Source organism: Tinamus guttatus, unplaced genomic scaffold, assembly GCF_059628265.1.
Source record: "Tinamus guttatus ecotype Peru unplaced genomic scaffold, ASM5962826v1 Tinamus_guttatus_pri_ptg000782l, whole genome shotgun sequence".
NCBI classification, from domain to species: Eukaryota; Metazoa; Chordata; class Aves; order Tinamiformes; family Tinamidae; genus Tinamus; species Tinamus guttatus.
Genome location: NW_028289316.1, coordinates 17,018 through 41,113, shown reverse-complemented (window position 1 = coordinate 41,113; position 24,096 = coordinate 17,018). Strand labels below are relative to the sequence as shown.

The 24,096-nt window shown below is 35.6% G+C and overlaps 1 protein-coding gene across 1 annotated transcript in view; it reads right to left on the bottom strand.

Moving 5' to 3' along the window:
* Positions 1-1,464: 1,464 nt before the first annotated feature.
* Positions 1,465-24,096, bottom strand: part of ALDH1A1 (aldehyde dehydrogenase 1 family member A1) — a 36,044-nt gene continuing 13,412 nt past the window's right edge. The window contains exons 3-13 of the mRNA XM_010220155.2: positions 22,170-22,310; positions 18,978-19,107; positions 17,864-17,925; positions 15,755-15,883; positions 12,791-12,904; positions 11,037-11,139; positions 10,015-10,199; positions 7,240-7,404; positions 5,587-5,744; positions 3,982-4,056; positions 1,465-1,718 (exon numbers count right to left, since the gene is read on the bottom strand). Coding sequence (XP_010218457.1) covers positions 1,646-1,718; positions 3,982-4,056; positions 5,587-5,744; positions 7,240-7,404; positions 10,015-10,199; positions 11,037-11,139; positions 12,791-12,904; positions 15,755-15,883; positions 17,864-17,925; positions 18,978-19,107; positions 22,170-22,310 — 1,335 coding nt within the window. The 3' untranslated portion in view covers positions 1,465-1,645. The remainder of the gene's footprint in view (positions 1,719-3,981; positions 4,057-5,586; positions 5,745-7,239; positions 7,405-10,014; positions 10,200-11,036; positions 11,140-12,790; positions 12,905-15,754; positions 15,884-17,863; positions 17,926-18,977; positions 19,108-22,169; positions 22,311-24,096) is intronic.

The window sequence follows — 24,096 nt, the reverse complement described above, 5'->3', positions numbered from 1 at the left end:
GACATAGGATGAGGACTGGGTTTGTTTGCTAGCTATGGCTATGAAATCATTTGGAGGCCAAATCAGGGGGATTTGGAAGAGTCACCTCTTAAATTCTGATGATATGGATGCCTGCAAAGGGATGAGGTCTCTGCCATAAGGTCTATGTCTAGTTCTTAACTTCCATAAAGAGAAAACTTGTTTATATGCAGAGAAGAGGCATGGTATGAAAACCTGATATGAGTTTTGTTGTAATCTCCTTAAAAAAAAAAAAAAAAAAAAAAAAAACTGACAGTATGTATGCCAAATGAACAAAATCTTCCTTTCAACGCTATGCATTAAAATGTAGAGTTAATGTACCTACATACTTTCATGAGTTGTGGCTCTGTACTTCAGTGAATTTTAGAAAAAATATGACTCTGTTGGCAGTGGTGCCTGGTTTACTTGGTGCCTGGACACCACTCCCCCAGAAATTATCCAGTGGTTGCTGATGGCAATCTGCCTTTGGAGAGGAATAATGAAAATACAGGAGCTGCACAGATGGAGGGATTTTAAAGAGTTACTGTCCTCTTGACACATGTATATCTGGAGAGGGTCTCCGTAAGAGTGACCGAGCAGAAGTGATGCTGAAGGAAGAGGGTCAAATGAAACAAGTGGACTGAGAGGAGGAGGAAGAGAAGGAGGAGAGGAAGGACTAAGGAGTACATATTAGTGACATGCAGGCATATGAACACAGGGAAAATTGAGACACTATAAATCAGAAAGGAGTACCTTCCCTCCCCTTCACTTCCCTCCTTTCACTGCCACACTTCTATTTCTCGTTTGTCATCATTAAGACTTTATGATATACTTATCATTACAAAGCTCAGTCCTGGCTCTTGGCAAATGGATGGGCGTTCTTTGTTTGCGTTCATATTTTTCCATTTAAAATACTGGCAAAAAATTAGGGATTTTAGTCTCCTATAGGCAATACAATATACTTCTGATGACCAAAACACACTATGGAGACAGTAGTGCCCCTTTGAGAGTATAAAATACGTGCTACACTGTACCCAGTAGTAAACCAGTTTAATAGAGAAGGCTAAGAAAAGAAACAATATGAGTTTTTAAGGTGAATTTTAATATTGTTTAATATCATCCAGGTTATATTTGTGTAGTACTTAATATGATGAATACATTCAACATTCTAAGAAATACACCTAGGAGAAATCTATGATTTTCTGAAGACACAGAAAAGTATCTATCTGCTAGTTGCTTGTAAGTGCTTTTGTTAAGGCCACAAGAAAAGAAAATGCAAAGAGAAGCTTTCCATCTATCATTCAAAAGAGCACACAAAATCAAGCTGTACATGTACAGTGTACTGAAAAAGGGACATTTTTGTAGCACTACAGATAACTTCCAAGGAAAATAATAATTAAAAAACCCTTTTTTAATATGAGTTTCAAAAAGTTAGCCATGTTCCAGACACTGAGTTTGTCCTCTCTCAGCTAATCATATTTTGATTTTCTACATTACTGTTTATATTGTTTTAATATAAGCAAATATCTTATACAATCATAAAGCAAAAAAGTTAATGAATAATTTGAATTAAACTTCTCAGAATTCAGGTGGTATTTGCAGAGTCATTTAGCATTTGTAGGAGCTAAATTCAACACCTTGCACAGCTTTACGAGTTTTTCTGTGGGATTTTGATGGTGACAGTCTTAACTTCTGTATATTCATGAAGGCAATATTCTCCCCTAGATAAAAGAGAAACAAATACAGCGCTTAGACTAATGCTTTTTATATGAGTTATGTCCTGGATGGAATTTTCTGTGGTGCTCTACAACTGACCAGATGTAGGCATATTCTGAGGTTGTCTGTATAGTCAGATTGATGCTGGTTGATTTTTGAAAAGGCAATTGTTTCCCATGAAAAGTGGGAGAGCAATTTCATTTCTATGTAGAAGAATGCTGTTTAACCAATTTAGTGCATTTCTAAATTGGGCTTTTGACCACCAAATCCAGGACATACCAAGTCTCCACAATTACATTCAACAAATCCTTTACAAAGGTCTTCCTCAACTGTCAGTTTTCTGATAGAGAACAGGTGTTTATCTCAAGTAAATGAAGAGTCATAATTAATCCACTATATTATCTCTTAGATGGTAAAAAAAATCTTAACTCTTATATGTAATTAGCACGACTCCACCTTCAAAAGATGGAATTGCTTGTGTGATTGTTTTGTATGTGATGTGGTCATAAAAATTACATAAGTGATTCTTATATAGAACAATATGTTGCTACAGTATAATGCTACCCAATTCCCTCAGTCATCTGACTAAGTACATAGGTATGCAAAACAGAAATCTATTCTCAGGACTGCCTGGTGTGGGAAAATGTTTAATGATCTCCTTCTCATACTGTTTTGAAGAGGCTTACTATTAATAGGTAACATTCAGAAGTTTACTTCACAATGATATTATCATTCCAGGAATTATTTAGGGAGTTTTCTTCTGGGATTTAAGGGAGTTCTAGATATGCCTTGATACAGTGGCTTACAGATTATTACAATGTAATTGCTTCACAGTTATTTCTTCTACTCCTTTTTTTTTGTTGTTGTTGTTGGTTCACTACTTGTGATTATACACCAAACATCAGAAAGAAACCATATACATGAAAGTCTGACTTCTTTAAAATGCATTGTTGTAGACCATATTAATCATTATGATACTATTTTTTTTTCTTGTTATTTCCAGCAGCTAAATCCAAAAAGTATTTCTGCAAAAGATAGTAATTCAGAATTGATAATCTCCTAATTTTGGGCATTCAGCAAATGCAAAACAGTCCTTGATAGTAATGACCTTAATTATTATTATATACTTCTTTCTTTCTTTCTTTCTTTTTCTTTTTTCATGCTGGCATTTTGTAAGCCCTCAGCATTGGCATAACTCTATTTCCTTTGATGTCACTGGGAACATTGCCACCAAGAGCAGATTGAGTCCAGTGATGGGCAAGCATGAAAAACCTAGCCTTTTCTCTCTCTCAAAAAGAAAGAAAGAAAAAAAAAGAAAGAAAGAGAGAAATGAGAAAAAGCTCACATGTGTTACACCTCCACATGTATTATTGAACTACATTCAGAATTCAATAAAATTTCTTTGCATTTGAATTAACAAAAGGGAAAGTTTAGATATGTATTCTTTTCTGTAAAAATAATTTAGTAGCTACTTTCACTAATTTGACAGTCTTTAGTAAAAGTCTGCTTGTGATTTATGCTCCCAAAAAAACAAGAACCAAAAAAAAACCCAAAGACCAAGAAGACATAATGCTATGTAACAAACAAATAACATCTCCAATGTTTCATTATATAACACATTACTTGATCTGCTTGCTAACATAAAGATCAGAATTAATGTAGATAAAACAAGACATGATTCAAATTGAAATTGGATTAAATCTTAGGTATTCAAAATAATTTGTTTACTATTCATGTTGTGTATACTTCTGTACTATTCATTTGAGAAAAGGCCAAAGGCTTAAGGACTCAAAGGACTATTTGTGTCATAACTTCCAACCAAGGTAGACGGTATTGCTAAAGCATTGTTGTAGCAACTCTACCAACCTACTAACTATTTTCTAAATCTACGATTTTGAAACTGGAGCAAGAACGTCTTATGATTTCAAAAACTGAGCACTTACAGGTGATTTGACAAATCATGCATGACTGCATATACACTTTCATGCAAAATACACTTTCTTTATATATATTTGAAAACCTGCACAGCATAAACATAATGATCAATTTTACATACATATGCAAACTACTAAAAACTGTTATTTTGAAAGGATGCGTGCCTGCAAATAATTTTCTTACTGCTGTTATAGAGTCTTACTCCTTGTCATTGTTACTAATAACCCAGACAAGATCTCAAACTGGGCATCCTGCTCATGAATATTAGTAGTGGAATCTGGAATTTCATGTTGCAGTTCTTGTAAATCTACACTTAGAAAAGTATTTACTTACATTTCTCGTCCATTTCCGGACATCTTAAATCCTCCAAAAGGACATTGAGAAGAAAATGCACTATAGCAATTAACCCTGGAAGAACAGGAAAATGATTTTCTGCTTAAAAAAAAACAGTATTCCTTTGATTGTATCACCTATGGTGATATTCAAAAACTACATATGACTATACATATTTCAAAAATACATGTAGATCAAGCTTAAGAGGAACAAAATATCATCAGATATTCTACTACTAGATATGAGCAGGTGTTACTATTGATCAAGGGTTTTCAAACATAGTGACAATTTAATCTTTCTGCTGATAATTGTGGTAAGTCTTCCTAGCTACTGCATCAGCTTTCAAACCAAAGAGTAATCGTAGTCTTCTGCAGATGTGCTTCCAATAAGTAAATTCAGGATTATTTCTATCCATATTTAGGGAATTTTATTCAATGCTGTTCGGTGGTTTAAATATTCTATATTTTTGTTGAGGACAGGAATAAATTAACATGTAGGCTTGTTGTTAAAGGAATTTCAGACCGAAAATTTCTATGGAGAGTTTTATTGGAATAAGCATTCTGTTTACTAGCTGAAAAGGTTTTTCTGTTTTGCAACATAGGGAAATAAGTGATTCTCTGTTTTCACATCTTACACTTTTTTCCACTCTCATCACTCTACTAGTTTCAGCAAAGAGGTCTTTCCAGTAGCTGAAGATTTCTAGGTAGATTAGCTTTAACATAAAACTAAAAAATAAAACTTTTATTTTTCTTTCAAACCTTCTTCTTTATTAAAGAATACCAACAGAGGAGTTAAAATATTAACTGAGATTTAGAAAGCGTGTTTGCTTAGGTCACACGAGTGGGCAGGAATTTGTGCTGGCTTCAAGTTCCTTGAGATCTAATATAAAAGGGAGACACATTTGGGGTTCAAGTAAAACCATCTGTTCTCTGTCTGATGCACGATGATATGTGTACGGAAATACAGGTCTTCTTGCCAGGAATATCCATGACACACAGTCTGCTCTTCCTCAGAGCTTTCACTCTTGCTTCTCCCTGCCTTTCACCTCCTGACTCCCTGCAGGAGAGGAGCCTCTTTCTGCTCCAGTGCCTTTTGGCAGCTTCTTTGACTCCTTCTCCTGCCTCATGTACCTGCCCTGCATCTGCTCCTGCTGCCTTGTGCCTGGTCTACTCCCATTTTTTGTTCCACACTTCTTGCTGACACAATTTACCAATTATCATTTTAACCACAGGAGGATATTTTGCCCAGGCTAATGGCCAAAGATTTTCAAAGAATGGTTCTCTTTATGTAGGACAAAAGTGAGCCCTTCAAAGTGTGCTGGGCACTCCCATGATCCTAAGTGGAAAACAAAGCCTCACTGGATTCCCTTTTCTTTCTTTTCTTTAAAGGAAGTCCTTTTCACTTCTCAGAATGATTTTACAGGAGAATCATGTGAAGACTTGCAGGAAATATTTATTTTATATCAAATTAAATGTGGAAAGGACGAGAAACAGAGGAGGATGACATTAATCTACTTTTTTGAATATGACCAAGAATTGATGTATAAACAGCTATCTCTGCCAATTATTGTAGATCTGAAGGAGGAAGAATTAAGTCATTACTTACCATACTGTTCCAGCCTGAAGAGCAGATGTAAATGTCAGTGCTTTATCGACATCTTTGGTAAACACTGCTGCTGCTAAGCCATAGGTAGTGTTGTTTGCCCTCCTGATAACTTCATCTACAGTTTTAAACTTCATGATTTGCTGAACAGGTCCAAATATCTGTTTCAGAAGCGGATTAGTATCATTATTAATATTATGAATATTAGTTCACTATTTTGAATAATTTATATTTATTTATTTTTTCAGATAGGCCTAATTTCTACCTTTGTTTAGTTATGTTTATGCTTCTTGGAAGAGAATAATCAGAGTATCTTCTCTAAACTACAGTTAATTGAAAAAGTATCTCATTTTCATAAACTTTTTATTAGAGTTGTTATCACTGCAAGTTACTGCACAACCAGATACATACACCAAGTAAAAAAGCAATCATGGTTTCCTTCTGGGTGTTAAGTACTAAACAGGAAAATGCTCATTCAGAATCAGCTTTCTTGCTACCTCATCCTATGCTTTCAGTTAGAAATGTCAGTGCTACCACACAGTGCTAGTATGAGGGGGGGACGGTGGCAACTGACACATCAAGTGAGGTTCCTTCGGGTACAAACCATAGCAACTTTCTGTATGATATTACTAGAAAGAGGTTTCTGACTATAGTTGCAGGATTTAATTTATATAAATTAGAAACTACTGAACATAGTTCCATAGGTCAACATGTGATTGGTAGAACCTGAATTCATGAATGAAACCATAGTTTCATTATTCAATAGATTTGAAATAGCATTAGAGGAGCAGTCATGATACTGCTGACGCACAGGAAGCTAATAAATCTGTGAAGAAACATATCTCTGTGCAACCTGACTTTGTACTATATCCATCTAGTATGTGGAAGCCTAATGGACATCAATTACAGAACGATTGCAGACACTGAAATTAAGGTAAATGAATGTTAAAAAAAAAAAAAAAAAAAAAAAAAAAAAAGGAGAGATAGAGGGAGGAAGCCAGTAGCCAGGATTGTTCTTTGAGGTTCTGTCTGCATTATTAATTTTCTCAAGGAAAGCAGCTCTGCACTCCTAACCCTCTCTCTTCCCTTCCAGCTGAGGATTGCTGCCTGAGCATTGTGCCCTTAGTGAAGGCTCCTTCAGCATTGGGTGGGTGCATCTGTAAACTGCTGAAAAAAAAATGTCTGTGGAGGTAAAACTGTGCTTTGTTGTCATTGCCACCAAGCAAAACATTTGTGGATGCACAGTTAAACTCTGTTCTCATCACACCTTCTTACTGCAGAGCTGTGTCAAAACCCCCATGAGCATCGATCCGTATGGGAGACAATGAATTTCCAAGTTTTCCTTTCAAGGTTTGTTTCTTTCTTACATGTTACCATGGCTCTGGTATGAGAGATGTAGTCCCAACCTTAATATTTCTTATCTCCTATCAGCTTAAGCTGGAGCATTTGTTGGCAGGCCACTCTCCTTCGCCTCTCCCTCACCTCCACGTTGCTGCTCAAGAAATCAAAAAAGGGCTTTTAAACTGCAACAGGCTAGAATGACAGATTTATGGGGAACATTTTTCTGTAGCCTCTTGACCTTCTAAATGGATAGCTTGTACAATCCTTTAAACAGACAATCTCAGTGGAAGCACAAACTACCAGGAATTTATTTACCTCCTCTTTGGCAATGCGCATATCATCCGTTACATTAGAAAACACTGTGGGCTGGATGAAGTAACCTTTGTCTCCCCATGGTCCTCCTCCACATTCCAGTTTGGCTCCTTCCTTTTTCCCACTCTCAATTAGTTCCAGGATTTTTTGAAACTGTTCGTTATCAATCTAAAAGAAAAGATATTGCAGAGATGAAGCGTACACTGGTAACATCTATTTTCAAAACTATTAGCTGCACTGTAACAATGTTCTAGCTTTGTTCAATTATATGGTTTAAGTGAAACAGCTGGAGAGCCATAAAAGCATTGCTACCTTAACTTCCAAAACTTTAGAAGCTTTTTCTTTTTTTTTTTTTTTTATGGTGGTTCAGTAGTCAGAAATTCAAGCATAAAAGAATCAGCTCTTCTGATATCCTGTTTTCTCTAAAAAAGAAATAGAGGAGAAAGGAAAAAAAGGGGCGGGGGGAGAGGAAAGGGAAAAAAAAAGGGGGGAAGAAGAAAAGAAAAGAAAAAGAAAGACAAAAAAGGAAAAAAGAATGACAAAAAAAAGGAAGGGAAGGGGGAAGGGGAAAGTGGAAGGGGAAGGGAAAGGGAAAGGGCAAGGGCAAATCATCTTAATTACTTATGCTAACTACAAATTCTTCATTAAAATGAGCATTGCTAGTTTTGATTCTCTGGTTATAACAGAGAGCTTGATGCAGCCAGTAGGATTCTTCCACACTTCTCTAGGGCCAATACATTGACCCTGTTGGTTTCCTAAACTGTTTAAAGAAAGTTAAAAAGCAACAATGACATAATATAACTCAAATTCTTTTCTTCTTCCAGTTCATTCAACATGTTAGCAGAATAAAGATTCATACATTTGAGCCTGAAAAACATAGATGGAAGATTGCTTATTGGTGGAAGCCAACTCCTGTCCCTCACTGACAAATACAACTTATGCCATTTTCATTTTGGCTCTGTGTTATAGCAGAACATTTGGTGTTTACGTGGGAAAGGAGTTTAAGGTGGTCATACAAAAAGTCTTGCATTCCTCCAATCCCTTTCTGGAAAAGAGATAACTGGAAAAATTGCTATAACTCCCTGGAAAGTTCTAAACTGGACGTAGAAATTCAGCACTTTTCCTTTCCTCTCCTCCCCTCTTCACATCAGCGCTTCATTGCTTTATGCACACAGGGAATTTTGTACAAGGTAACATTTATTTCAAGAGAAAAAAACAATGATAAATCTTGCTTGTTAGAGGTCATTTTCACAATTTCATTGTTCTTTACTTATTCATCCCAAGTTCAACACTTCAAGCACTGGCTCATGAAGACTGTTGAGATTACTTCTAGCTCAACAGTTGCTCTTGCACAGAAGCTGCTTCCCTGCTACAACATTCAGCAATGGATCATGTGCATCTTACTGTCTTTTGCCATTTCAGCATAAGGAGCAAGTAGTACTGTAGTCATAAAAAATATATTTTAAAGATATTTATGAGAATGTGAGTCTTAGTTCCCTGCACTCCCTTTGTCATTATGCTTTCAAACAATTGCCTCATTGCACACTGAAGACTTAAATTTCTGCTACCCTGGTGACCTGTTGTCCATAAACATCATGGAGAAAAGAAAACATCCAGATGATACAGCTCATTTTATTGTCAACTTCCTCATTGTTGTTATTATTGCCATTATTTTCTTAATAATGTGTGCATTCACATATATATATTGTTTCTGTTAATTCCAACAAGACCTTTGGCTCTCCCTCGGTGCCCACTGCACAACATGATACAAAGGTAGGTGTTGCATGTTTCAGAGAGGGAAAGTATGGATTTTGAGGGGACTCTATGGCAAGAGGATGCAGTGATACACCTGACTCAGGATAGAAGTAGGTAAAGCGCAGGGGAGTTAAAGACAAGGAGATGTATTTACAATAATTACCGCAGAAGTGAATCTAAACTGCGTGGTTACAATTGGCCACTAAAATCGGATTGGAAGATGAGTGGAGACAAAAGTACCTTGCTACGGAAAAAAAAAGATTTTTTCAGAGTTTTTCCCCCTTTCCAGCTTTTGCTTACTCTCTGATACAGATCCTTTGTTCTATAAGGGTCAAATGAGTACATAATAATTCTGCCAAGAAAATGTACATCCTGTAATACAAACTGATATATGAATAAGACTATAAATAAAAACTAATTAAAAAAAAAGATGTAATCCACGGACCTGTGATAGGAATGCTTTCTAATGCTGCATACTTACATTCATTTAATGGTGTAGCTCTTGGCATAATGTTTTAACAGAGACAGCAAAAAATACAAAATGATGAGTGCAAATTTTGTAATACTCTAAAATTGAGAGTCCCATAAGCAGAAAATTTAGCACCTTGGAAAAGGGGAATAGACACTACCAGCTTTAATTTCTTCAAGTTGCCCACTTACAGTGGTACTATTTGAATATAATATCTTTAGCAAACACTGATACAGGTAATTGAACTTGCACTTTTTCACTTGTGATAGCTGTGCCTTCTCAAGGTGTTTTAAGTTCTGTACTATTGTCCCCATAAAAAAAGAGAACTATAAAAGAGGATGGTCTATGATGGCTATATGGCTATGAACTGTAAAAGAGTAGGCCTGTGATGGTGGCAATAATGACTAGAACTCTTTTTTCCTTTTGGTCCTCCAGGCTAACCACTATACAATCGTACTTAGCCATAACACTACTACAAAAGCAAATTTATAAGTCAACTAAACTGTGATGTCTTATTCAAATTTTGTTAGGAACAGGTAAGATAGATAACTTACTTGAGGGCCTTGCTGTACCCCAGGCAACAGAGGATTCCCAAGGGTGTACTTCTTTGCTCGTTCAATGCTTCGGCGAACAAACTCATCGTAAATAGGCTCTTCCACAAAAACCCTAGATGCTGCAATACAGCACTGACCCTGGTGGTAGAACAGACCAATGTGTGCAATCTCCACAGCGGCATCCACTGCAAAGAAATAGAGTTTATCATAAGCTTGAATGTTCATATCGCAAGTTCTTTATCACAGAATCACAGAACGGTTAAGGTTGGAAGGGACATGGAAAGATCATTTAGTCCAAACCTCCTGCACAAGCAGGGTCACCCAGAGCACATTGCATAGGATTGCACCCAGGCCATTTGGAATATCTCTAGAGAAGAAGACAGCCACTCTAGGCAACCTGTTCCAGTGCTCAGTCACACTTACAGTCAAATTTCAACAGAATTTTCTGTGTTTCAGTTTGTGAACTTGTCCTCTTGTGAACTTGCCTGTTGCTAGTCACCCCTGAAAAGAGTTTGGCCCCATCCTCCTGACACTCTCCCTTAAGATATTTGTATATGCTGGTAAGATCAATCACCCTCTGTGATGCCACTCTATTTCCCTTTTTGGCCCTTTAAAACACAAATATTCATCTTTTTACTAATGTGCAAAGTTACTCTCATGAAGAATAGCTCACAATAACATAAAATACTGATTCAACATTATTTGCTCTATCAACAGTATTAAAAGGAATATTCAGCTAGAAAGTTAATATACCTATATAATATCCATCTTTTTTTTTTTCCTAACTTCACACTGAATTGGAATGATAAATAATTACAGTGAGTACTGCCATACTGTTAGGAGTTCCCATGACTCACTGGGCTACCTATGTCTATTGGTAATCTAAGTTAAAAATAAGTAGTGTTACTAGAAAAGAAATGATTACCCCCATTTTAGTCATATAAAGACTATTTTTCAACACATAAAAAAAAAATGTAGGACTTGCAAATATATTCAGTTTATAAAATAAAAACACTACTAACAGTCTGCATCCGCAAATATCACCACAGGACTTTTCCCTCCAAGTTCCAGCGTAACTCTCTTCAGATTAGTCTTTCCTGCTGCTTCTTTGATTAGCTTGCCAACCTAAAAGACAGGACAATTTCATATCAGAAATTTATTATGACATCAGAGAATAATTTTCTGAATTCCTCATGGTTTGCAATTGTCCACTGTCGCAGTAACCTTAGAAACAAACCAAACCAACCAAACAAACAAACATAAGAGAGAGTAAATTTGGAAGTGAGGAGCCAGGATGCCAATCACAAGCCAGGAGTGCTTCCTAACACAATTTTCCTTTGGACATTCTCGTACTAAAAGATATTTGGTGTTTGTTTGGTACCACTACTCTATTTTCCCACATCTGTAATCTAGACACTTTTTTGCTCTGTAAATTTCTTCCATTAGGTTGACGTTTCTTTATGACGTTTCTCTTGGCTAAACCCTTTGATCCACAAAGTGCATGAGAGAAAATAGAGATACACTGCCTGCATGACCTACTCTTTTTCCCTCATCACCGAAAAAGAGGTCTGAGAGATCTAAAGGAAAGGGGAAGACCTGGGCAACTCTCCTGTTTCTTTGCACTGATGATATAATTAAAAGAACCTTTTGCTATTCATTGTCCTGGAATAAACACAATATGTACTTCACTTATGAGGGGTAAGTGTGCTCACTTCTGCCGTGACCAGTGTGTATCAAAATTGCCATAGTTTCTTCCCTGTGCTTGCCTTCCAGGTTTTGGGGACACCTCTCCTTCTTTTCTGGCAGCTATATTGCTCAGTCAGATGGAGAGAGTTGTCAACACAGTCTCCAGATATTCCTTGGCTCTTCCATATGCCATTGGAGGTAATGAGATTCCTTGGGAGCACTATGGATTTTAGCTGTTGATGTATATTGGGAAAACCTGTGCTATATTTCTCAGTGCTTACACTTTTGAGTTGTTTTCTTTTCCCACAACTTTAGCAAAGAGGGTTTCTGAGAATAAATATAACTTGCACTCCGTGTGTACTGACCCTTGGCATGAAGCAGTAGTATTTATCTTTAGAGTCTATATCCAGACCAGCTGGCAACTCTTCTACATAGCATGCATGCAGTATAGAATAATGCTCTGCATTAAGTGAATAGTGTATAGTTATATAATGTCTACATCGAGAAATATTTAATCCTATGAATCATGCTCTTTAAAAAGAAGGGTAGGAAAAATTAGCAGTGACCCTCCTTTACGTTAAGCTCATACAGATTGAAATACACTTCCAAGGCCATGAAAATGAAAATCAGTGTTATTCAAATATCGAATGTCATAATCTAACTAGGATTAGAAATTAGATTTCTGGAAGTACCTGCCATCATGTTTTTATTAAATTTGAATAGAGCATAACTTGTTTCACTTTTACATTTGTAAAAATAACCATTTTTATATGAGAAGAAAACTGAAAAAATTAGGAAAATGTTTTCTTTTTTAAAAGACAAAACTTAAAATAACATTGGTGTACTAGAATCAGTTGTATCTTATGGAGTGCTTTTGTCTGAAGGACTTTCCTGCAATACAAACATTGTTTAAATATATTTGAAGTTAGTAATAACCAACAAATCATTAAACAGACTTTGTTTAACAAACCAGCAGCCAACTAAAGAAAAAAGTTAAAATAGTTACACAGAACAAGTTAGACATTAAATCATTACTGAGAATCAGAGGGGCAGAGTTCCTGCTTAGGCTTTCTTGCGTTCATTATAATACCTCTGTAGAGCCTGTGAAAGCCACTTTGTCTACATCCATGTGATGAGAAATTGCTGCTCCTGCAGTGGGTCCAAAGCCTGGCACAATGTTCACAACTCCAGGTGGAAATCCAGCCTGAATGGAAAAAGAGAAAACCATGAAGTTGAGGAAGTAATAATGATTGTAAAAATGTCTCATACTGTCTTATTTCTCTTTTCATTTCTCCAATGATCTTGTTCCCAACATAAAGTTAGTCTCAACTATAGCATCCAAAACATTTTTCATATTTTTTTTTGCCACCCTTATTTTTTAGGCCATCGAATTTGCCTTTTAAAATGAACTTTCTATTTTTTTTTCAGTGCCATTTCCAGGGCCGACAAGCACATTTTTTTTTCTTTTCTCCTTCAGTCTGATGTGTAAAGAAAAAGATTATTTAGTTTCCTGTCTGTTCCTTAAAACTGTTCAAATCATTCTATTTGCCTGTTGACTTCTGATCATTGTTCTTCAAGTTAGATGATACTTATTTTTTTAGTAAGAGATTAGATTATTTAATTAATGATTATTAATTCTATTAATAATATGAATCTGAAATTCTATTATGAAAAATGATGGAAGTAGAATTCCAAATTAAATGGCTATGTTTCCACTTACGGAATTTGTTTGAAATGTGCAGCATGACAACTAACAGTACAAAAGAAGACGGATCTGACTAACACTGATGGAAAGGGTGGTTACCTGGCATATTTGCACCTCTAGTAACTTGCAAAGTTTCTTTTTAAAGATGCTCTTCCTATGGGACAAATAAAACCCATGGTTTCCTAATAATTCTGGATTAGATATGCTCCATTCATAGACAAAAATAAGCTATTTTTCTTCTATTATCCCAAATTCTCCTGAATATGTGAAGTGCAGCTGGATTATCTCCCCAATTATAAAGCATCTGTAGGATCTTATGACACTTAGGAGGAGAGCCAGCACAGAGTTACAGGGCCAAAAATACATATCTCCTATATTATCACTGAATGAATTATATATATATATATATTTCATAAATAATATCCTGTATTATGGATATTCTGTTCTAGCAACTGTAGTTGCTCAGAGGTTTATGCTCTGATTCACTCCATCTGTCGTTTTATGCTCGTTTAATAGTTCAGATCAATAATTACCCAGAATTGATGAAACAATTAATTTCTTTGCATTTCCTTAGCAGTGTACTTTGTCTAATCTGGACAAATAGTTTCTTGAGAAAAATGACGAAGATATCCTCCATGCAGTGTGTATGGAGGGGAGAGGTGGGAAAAAGTCACACCTACTCAGTTTAGACATTTGTTTTCTGTGTTAGTAGAAAAAACTATTATCTATATCAAAGGAGTTTCACAGGTCTGCTAACAAGGATACTATGGATTACCAGCCATGACTATATTTATTTTCTCATCCAGAAACTTTGGAAGTATAAAATTAAATTAGCTCACCAGTTAGTTTCAACGGAACTCTAAAAAAACCTACTGAGGTGATCATTAGATTTTTGATCTCTAGCAAGGATTTAGGCTCCCACTGTATTTGCATAATTCAGATGTAAACAAAAACTCAGCTAGATTTTGGTAAATAAATCTTAAGTCAACTGATGAGCTAAATATTTGTTTTTAATTAAAGTCGCACAAAGTTTGCTAGATATTCTACTAAAGACATTTAACACTGATATATTTAAATTTCTCATTCAGCTGACCACTGAAGAGGAAAAATATGGATTATCTCTTATCTTTTGCTGTAGTGTCACACCAGTCATTATCACTGTCTAAAATCCTCAGTCTGAATGCAATCTTGACTACATTCACAGTTAGTAGCACTCCTTTCAGGCAGTTATATGAGACTCATGACAGACCTGAGTAATCATCTTCCATGTAAATTTGCTTTTCTGCAGAAATAAACTTTTTATACTGGTTAAAATTATTTGCCCATATTCAGATAGCTCTGAATATTTTTAAAAGCCATCCCTTCCTCCTCAATATTTTCTAACAACTCATGTGTAATTCATTAACAGCAGGATCTTATTTCTTCATAAAACTCATTTCATCTCCCTTACTTTGTGCCAACTACCAGGGTGCAGTCAGTCAGTTCTCCCTGGGGAATCACTGCTTGGGAGGATTTCAGCATGCAGAAATGTGCTAAGTCATTGCCATTAGCACTTTGGAAGGTCACCGAGCTTGCAGTTATTGACATTCACACCAACTCCTCAAACACAGGAACTTTTGTTTATTGACGTTTTTGGGAGGCAGGCTAGATAAATTATTTCACTGATATTCTCTGGTTGTTTGGTGGGCTGGGCACAATAATCAAGATTGCTTTGGAGCCATGGGGAAAGTACCTTCCTCCCTGCAGTCAGAAGCACGAGGTGTGTATTTCTCCCAGATCCTGTGTGAAGGGAGGTCATGAGTTTGGCAGCAGCTGCATAGTTTAAGGGATTTCATGAGACTGGCAACAGCAGAGCAGTTTAGTTTTAGAGCTCTGCTAATCATTAACTCATAAGGATGAAATGTCTGTTCAGTTAGCATAATAATAATAATAATTAGATGTACAAACAAGTCCCTTTCTATACTAGTCCCAACTATACTAATAAAGTCGCTGCCACCCATCTCTAAAAACCCTTTTGTTGAGTCCTTGTTTGCTTTTGACTTTAAAAGGTATGGTACTTTTGTAATACACATAAGTTTGCCAAGGAATGGAGCTTACTAAACTGTTATTGTGGTTTTTTTTTTTTTTTTTTTTTTTTTTCTGTTGGGACTAGGCTGAAAAATGCCCATGCTTTTGCTCTGGTTTTGCTTCACTGCTTTACAGTAAGGCGAGTTCCACGGTGCAAGGCTAGACACGCAATGTGAAGTACTTGCACAGGGCAGCCAGGCTTATATTACCTTTGTGGCATTTCAGCCAAGGTATTCTCTTACATTTCTGAGAAGTGCAAAAACTCGGCTGTTACCGACTTACCTCTTTAATTAAGGATCCCATGTAAAGGGCACTCAGTGGAGTTTGTTCTGCTGGTTTGACAACCACTGTGTTTCCACAACAAAGGGCAGGGCCGATCTTCCAGACAAACATAACCAATGGGAAGTTCCACTGAAAGACAGATGAGAAGGTGTATCTTGTTTCTAACACATCGCCAAATTGCCTTTGCTTTTTTTCTGCAATAATAACATGAATTGTCAACCGGGTGGCTGAACTCTTTGTTGAACTCTTTTCAGTGTGAAGATATTTTGAAAAAGCAACTAGCACACAGTGTTATACGAAGACAGCGATTTTGGTGTGTATGAGTCCAGGGGATCTGAAGGCTTAGTTAAAAGCTCAGGACACAGTAAAAGCATGCCTCTAACAAAGTTTGACAAAAACTTGCTGGATTAGTGGTGAAGTTGGGAGTTTTCCTATCTTTTTTCTTAAATGATCACATCCATCCACAATTCACCCTTTGAAGGAATATAAGGTAATCATTTCTAATATTGCCTCTGCCCCCTTGCCCTGGGTATTTCAGTCTCTGTTGCAGTGAGCCCAGCCAGGCTGCAGAATGGAAGACTTCTTTGCCCCATGTTCAACCATGTGTGGTAGGGGCACAACCTGGTTATTTTTGCCCCTTTAAGAATAGCAATAGTGGCTTTGGAAGTGCTGAACCCACGAGCTTCACTGCTGGAGGCAGACTGTCTATATCTAAGGGAAAAGGGTAAAAGGCTGTTTGTATTTACCTATCATGCGAGAAAAGCTTGAAGAAATACATGCAACTGCTCTCTCTCTTTCCTTAACTCATTCCAACCCTCCTCCCCACCAAAATAACAAAAGCACAAACTAGCACAAAGTACAGCGTTTCCTAAGTCTTCTTGAGTGAAGGAGAGTTATGCAAGCGGAAAAGAAAAGCAGAGCTAGTTGAAGTGTTTTGCAACATTCAACACATAATCCTCCAAGATTTTATTTATATAAAAAAACCTCCAATCTGATGGATTCCTGTTTCAATGGAGAGTAAAGACAGATACACTTAGAAATCCTTGAATATTTTATAAGGGCAGCCAATGCTTGCACTAACAGCTGACAATTTTACTTAAAAATCACTATATCTAATGTGTCTAGTTCATTAGCATATCTTGGCTCAGAGTGCTTTACTTGAAACAACTCCTGCCTGACTTACAAGGGAACCCAGAATAGCAGCTCTCCTGGAGCCTCCATTCCAGTGATGACCTCAAAACACATGTAGTGGTCTAAGGAGAGGTGGAATCTCCAAAGATCAACTGAAAGACATTGGGAACACACGTGGGAACCACAGGTATAAGCAGACCTGGTGGACAAGCTGACTATTTCAAAAACTGGTAGGGTGTCAAACAGGTCGTGTCACCCTGCCCACACCCTACCATGTACACAGTGGCAGGTGGATTAGGAATGTGTAATATAACTATAAAAAATAAGAGTTATTCTCATAGGAACCCATCAAACCTGTACAGACCTTACCAAAGAATCTCAGAGTTGAGTTGCTCAGGGTTCTAGGTGCTCAGACTCAGGCAGTCCTTTTGACTCCAGTTAGATCCAGTAAATCTGAGAATTTTAACTGTCAAATGGGAGCTTGAGAACTCAGAATCATCAAGATGATCGGATGCATTCTTTGTGTTGCTACTTGTACCATCAACAAGATGTATGACTTTTAGTCATTAAAAAAAGAGATTTCAGTGGTCTAGGTGCTGTACAAAACAGAATTGGAGACATTCCATCCCCCAAAAATCGTATGTTGCTTGAACACTGTAAATATTCACCTTGCCTATAAGTTTATTCCTAAATTTTTCAGTTCCAGTGGAACATTTACCTGCCTCTATATGTCAATCTTTTGAGATATATACATTTTATTTCATGTATATAGGGAAGAGAGAAGCAAAGGTAGACAGGTGAGCATTTTTTTAAATGTCACTTAACAGATTTTGTGGAATACTCAAGATAGTCACTAATTTATAAAACCAGAGAAGTTCTGACTGGTAATGTTTCATACATCCATTTGCATGGACAAAATTTCAAAAACAAGTCTATTTACAATAGGAATATTTGATTTGATAAATGCCTCCAACTTACAGGAATAATTTGGCCACAAACACCAACGGGCTCGTGTCTTGTAAATGTAAAAAAGTTTCCATCTAGAGGGAGAGAAATAAATCACCCATTGAGACAAAACACTTGGGAGAAACAGTTAAATAAGAAAGAAGATAAAATTGGATTCCAATCTTAGCTGCATAACATACTATTTTTACTTATAAGTGACATTTTCAAAATTTTAACTATGCAACAACAACCAAAAACACATCTGGATTCAATCTCTACTTTCCTCATAGCTTCAAGGTTTGATTCTGTCAATCTGACTGACTTGCTGCAATGATAACTCTGATACTCAATATGGTATGCACGTTCACCAATGAGCATTCTTTGTTTCTTTTTCCTTCTATCAACTTCTTTTTGGAAAGTGCTTTTTAAAAAGCCACTCGCAATCCTAGATACATATCAGACATTTTTTAATATTAGATCTTAGCTTAAATCAAATCCATTAAGTCTCTTTGTTTCAAATGAACATGTGTTCCATTAAGCCTAGTCTAGGGATCTGTGTGTTGCAAAAAGTTGGAAGTATTTATCACTGTAGTTTTTCTTAATTCCTTCTTTATTACCATTCTTTTTTTTTTCTTTTACTTCCCGAGAGAAGACAGTTAGACACAATGTTTTCATAGAGCTATTTAATGGGAAAAGGGAACAGAAAGGAATTTCAGCAAAATAAGGGAACGTTCCTTCATTTCTATCTGTTGAACTCTTCGTAATACATTATCTGATAAGTGAATCAAATATTATTTATGCTAATCTTATCGTTAAGGATCAAATACCTGGCTTACAGTATTATACCATCATATAAGCTTTACTTTGCTAGGCAGAAGGGATCTATTAGAGCTTCCTAACCGCAGGTTAACACCTTTCTTGTCATCACTTATTAGAGGTGTATCTATAAAATAAATAAATCTGAATAATTTTATTAAATATGTAAAAAGAACAATATGATAACTTCAGTTAATATATACTTAAATCTGTCAAAAATATTCTACTTTTAATATCTTTTTTCATGGCACCATTTTTAGAAAGATTTTTTTTTCTTAAAAAATGATCATATGGCTTCAGTTTTGTATTTTGTTTTCTCAAAATTACTTACCCATTGGTATAGTACGACCATGGTTTTTATCAGCCCATCCTGCACAGTAGCGCAATGACTTAACACAGGCACCTAAATCCATTAGGTAGGCAGTGGAAAACAGTTTTCCACCATCAATAGTTTCCATTGTCTGCAGAAAACAATAATTGAGATGTCAATATCAAATATTGATATTATTGATTCTTAATTATAATATTGATTCTTACATCAGTAATTCATCATTTGACTTTCAGTTGTTCAGTACTTCGTCTTTGCTACAATAATCTGAAACATTAATTCTCCTCTAAAGAAGGGTTAACTTTTGAAAAAATCCAGGTGGGCAACTTCCTTACAAATGGGATATTTTCTTAAAGGTTTACTATCAGCAATCTATGCATATAATTTGGTCATGGTACAGTTGAAATGATAAGAGGTCCTGAAAACATTAAATTTTTCCCAGATGAATCAGAGAAACTTATCTGATTTAATCTAAATATGCTACAAGTACAAATAAAATGATTGGCCACCATCACTCTATGCGCTTTTTGCTCTGACATCTAAGGCAGATAGTAGCTTCCTGCAAGGACTATCACATTTAAGTTGCTGTGGCTTTTAATTATCAAGGGTGCCTGATGAATGCATAAGTGGTAAACAAGAAGACCCAAAGCATTACTTATTCCAGAATAAACCTTGAGTTTCTAAATGAGAAGAGGAAAGAACTGAGCCATCAATAAACTTTAAGGGAGTGTAAGATAGCATGAAAAATAAACATTTATAAGAAGATACTCTTCTTATTGGTTAGCTTATAATTAAGTGAACTAACTAGACAATATGAAGCCATCTTTCAATATATTTTAAACATTAACCAGTAGAATAATAATCATCAAATATCCATCTATATCTTTTTCATTCAGTTTTGTTCCATATTTTCCAAGCACAGAAGCACTGGAGACATTCAGTTTTGTGGACAAGGCTGTGAGGATGCTTGACAAGAAAATCCCCACTTGTAGTTCCGAGACCTACTCAAATATTGGAAAGTTACTTTCTTTTGAAGTTTAGTATTTCGTATAGCTAAGGCTTCTTAATGTTTCAGCTGAGCCTATAGTCTGATATTGCAAAGATCCTGTCCTGACTTAAATATTCTCTGAATTGTCCATAATTTTGGTTAAGTGAAAGGGACTGCAGGAAAAGAAGAGATCAAATGGAGACGCCAGCAATGCTTGATGGTTTTCAGTAGCAAGGAACCAAAATCAAATCAAATGAAATATACCCTTGCCACTCAAGGTGGTAAATCCAGGTAATCCGATTGTTTTCATTCTCTTTGGCCATAGGAGAAATTTTTTCTATGGCCCTAGACTTATGAACTTTGAACAACACAGTGAAACCTTAGAAACAAAAATCTTTGAAAACTCTACTTATATTTGGTCTTCCTGTAGTCTACCTACAAGACTGTTCAGCCTCTGAGGCTTTTGGGAGAGGCATCTTATCATTGTACGAATTAACAAAATGTAATATTTTTAATATTGGCCAGGTGAACAAACTTGTGAAAATGTTTTTTCAATGAAGTTTGGGGGTCAGGCTTGGTCTCTAGGGGTTACAGTGTTGATTTTTATTCTGTCTCCATTGGCTCTGAAGTTTGTTGGATTGTCTGTGAGTGGAGTAAATCTCTTTGGCTAACTCTGAAAGTCTGGAAAGGACTTCATTCTGGAAAGTACTTCATTCAAACACATCTTATCTAAAAGGGAAAAGTAGCCAATAAGTATTAAGTACTGAAGGTGTGAGAAATAAAAACAAAGTCAGTAAAATAGAAACCAGGGATAGGACTCAGATGGCAGGACTTTGCTACTATAAAAATGACAAATAAGAACAAAAACTGACTACTTTCTTCCTTGAGGAAGAAAGATTATTCCTCTGTCCTCTTTTCAAATGCAGTATGTGTGACAAGGAAGAAAATACCAGCTTATGACATATTTAGCTGACAAGCAAGTATACTTTTTTTCTACCAAAAGTGCAACTCCCTTAAAATTTAATCTCTCTCAGTTCCAATATGCCTAATTATTAAAGACATGAGGATAGCCACCTCAGTTTTCTCCTAAGAAGCTTAATTATCATGTCAGATCAAATGGGCAGCAATAATTTAGGAAAAAAAGTGTAAAGCTAATGGTTGCAAACTTTGAATTTTGGAGGAAATAACCTCAATTCCAATGCAAGTATCTGTGGGTTTGAATCAGAAGGAAATTATAGACAATAGATTATTTTGCAGAATTTATGTATTTTGTAGATTTAAGTTTTACTAGCTTATTGTTGGTGCTGTTGGCGGCAAACGGCTAAATACTTTTAATTGTGATTAAGTTAGTCAAAGTGATAATCCTGAATGTTCAAAGGCCTTTATGTTTCTTAAATTTTTGACTCTGTTCATAGAGAGCATTGTTGTCAAGACAGAAGGTGCTTGAAATAGAAAAAAAGTCATCTCAATAACGGCATCAAATTTGCATGTTTAAAACATGCAAGATAGAACAGTTTACCAAACAACTAGTGAATTTCTACTTTAAATATTGCTATATTTGTGCACGGATAGCAAGTGGTGCTGCTGTTAAGAGTTGTAAAATGGATGTGCCAGCAGACAGGAGCTGACAAGGATAGGAAAATTACCTCCACCCCAGTGTTCCTTCTTCTAACAGATAATTTGTGTTACTTTTGATTCTGAATTTTTTCATTCATTCAGGTGCAAACTGGAATTACTGAAGGAGTAGCAATAAAACAAACATATATATATATGTACGTATGTATGTCATGAATTCAAGATTTTTTCTAGTGCTGACTTGTTTCTTCTGTAAGTTTAAGACCTTTGAGCCAAGGTCCAAAGCTGAGATTTGGCTCTTGAGTCAGGTCTTGATTTTGCCAAGCATTAAGCCCATGTTGAATGTTAATGTGTCTTTAACAATTAACAGTTAAAACTGCATTGATTGTTGGGGGCTTAAGCATTCTCTTAAAGCTGATCAAATATTTAAGTACTTTGTTGATTTGGAAGCCTAGGGAACCAGACTGAAAGCTCTTTTAATGAGATCCATTTGCAATACAGAGCAAAACCAAGTACTGAGAGTGCCTGATTTCCCAAGGAGTAGCATGTTACCCTTGTTGATACCTTCTTTTTTTAAAATTTAGGGCACTTTTTCTTTTTTTTTTCCCTCTTTGTTCACATATTATACTTACTGCAAGAATTAGCCTGTCTCTTTCAATTAAATCAGCTAGTTTATTCAAGAGCCTTCCTCGTTCTGAAGCATCCATCGTTCGCCAGGGTGAACCAAGTTCAAAAGCCTTTCTGGCTGCTTGAACAGCCTTGTCTACATCTGCCTGTAGGCAAAAGAGAGAAACTTTTATGATCAATGATTGATTTTGTCGCCTAGTTCTTAATCATGCAAAATATTTTGCAGAATAATAAAGAGACAATCATCCCACTGAAAAAAATTATAATCTAATCAAAATCAGTATAATAAATTTGTAGTAGTAAACTAGATGCATATTTTTCTTTTCCTTTTAAAGATTTGTGCTGCCATTTCAGCAACGTGAAGTTGTATGAGAAACAGATGGGTGCTCAAAGCTCCTAAAATAAAAACATATTAAAGAACGTTATTTTTAGGTTTATTTTTTCAAATCCGTCCACCTTTTAATATCCATAATTGGGGATGTACCTATAAGCAGCATTGCTCATGCAATTTAAATTCTTTCACATACAAAGAAATTTTTAGAAACGCAAAATAATCTAAAAATATCTACCGGTGTGATGAAGACTAGTTTAGAAAAATCTATTGCTTAAAATGCTTTGTAACATGAACACGATTTTATTATTGGGATTTGCATTTGCATTTGAAGACATTAAGGAAAATAAGTATTTAAAGTAATGTGAGAAATTAACTAGATGACCAGGTTTAAAATGCTGGGTCTAAGCATTTTGAACATCGTCCTTGCATTAAGCAAGTTAACTTTTTAGACTATGAATGTTTCTATAACACAATTTATATTTTTTACTTTACTTTTGCTATACTGAAGAAACATATAATAAATTATTTGAAACTTTTTTGTATGTGAGGGTTCTGCAGGACATAAAATTCAACTAAAAATCTCCTGAAAAAATATCTTTCAATACTTCGAAACTTTCTGTATTTTTTAAATCTTGTAAAGTTTTCCTAGTGAAACAAAATAAGAGGTTTATTCTAGTCTTTTATTACATGTTAAAGCAAATTTAAAGGAAAAAAAAAAAAAAAAGGGCAGATATATTCATGGCACAGAAGCTGATAAGGATAGGAATTTTACCTCCACCCCAGTTCCTTCTTCCAACAGATAATTTGTGTTACTATTCCAGAATTTTTCATTCAGTTCCAGGTGTCAATTGGAATTATTGAAGGAGTAGCAACAAAACTTATATATAGACATATACTCATGAATTCAAGATTTCTATTTGTGTGCATTCTTTAAAGGATTTCTTTGGAACTTTTTTGTATTGCTGGTTGCTGGAGTCCCCTCTATGTAAATCACTGTCAAGATGGACTAAGTCATCAAATTTGACTAAGTCCATTGTTTTTAAATGTGAATCATTACTACCACTTTTAACTGATGTTGATAACCAATAATTAATTCTTCCTAAGGAAGAAAAAAAAGCTGCTTATCTTGCCTTGGAAAATCCCACGCCAGCACATATCTGAAAGGCAGGAGATCCTCCAGAACTTTTTTTGCTTGTAAAGGCAGGAAATCTGGGAAAGGATGGATCCGACGGATCCATCAGCTTATTCATTATTATACAGTAGTTCTTTCCAGTCACTTATGAAACCAACCAGATTAAGGATTGCTAGTCTTTTGAACTCTCAGAGTTTCATCAAATAACTTATCACTTATCTGTGGTCCAGACATAACAATTATTTTCAACTTACTTTTTTTTTTCTTATACTTAACCATTGTCAATATTCTAAAGATTTTCAATATAACAGCTTGTGAGTGTAACTTGGCCTGTAACATTTGCCATTTATAAGTAGTGAAAGAAAGAACAAGCTGAGAAGTTATACTTTTGTGAATACTGTCACATTTTCTTTCTGTACAGGTAGGAATAATGAAAAATCAAGGAAAAATATTTAAAATTAATTAA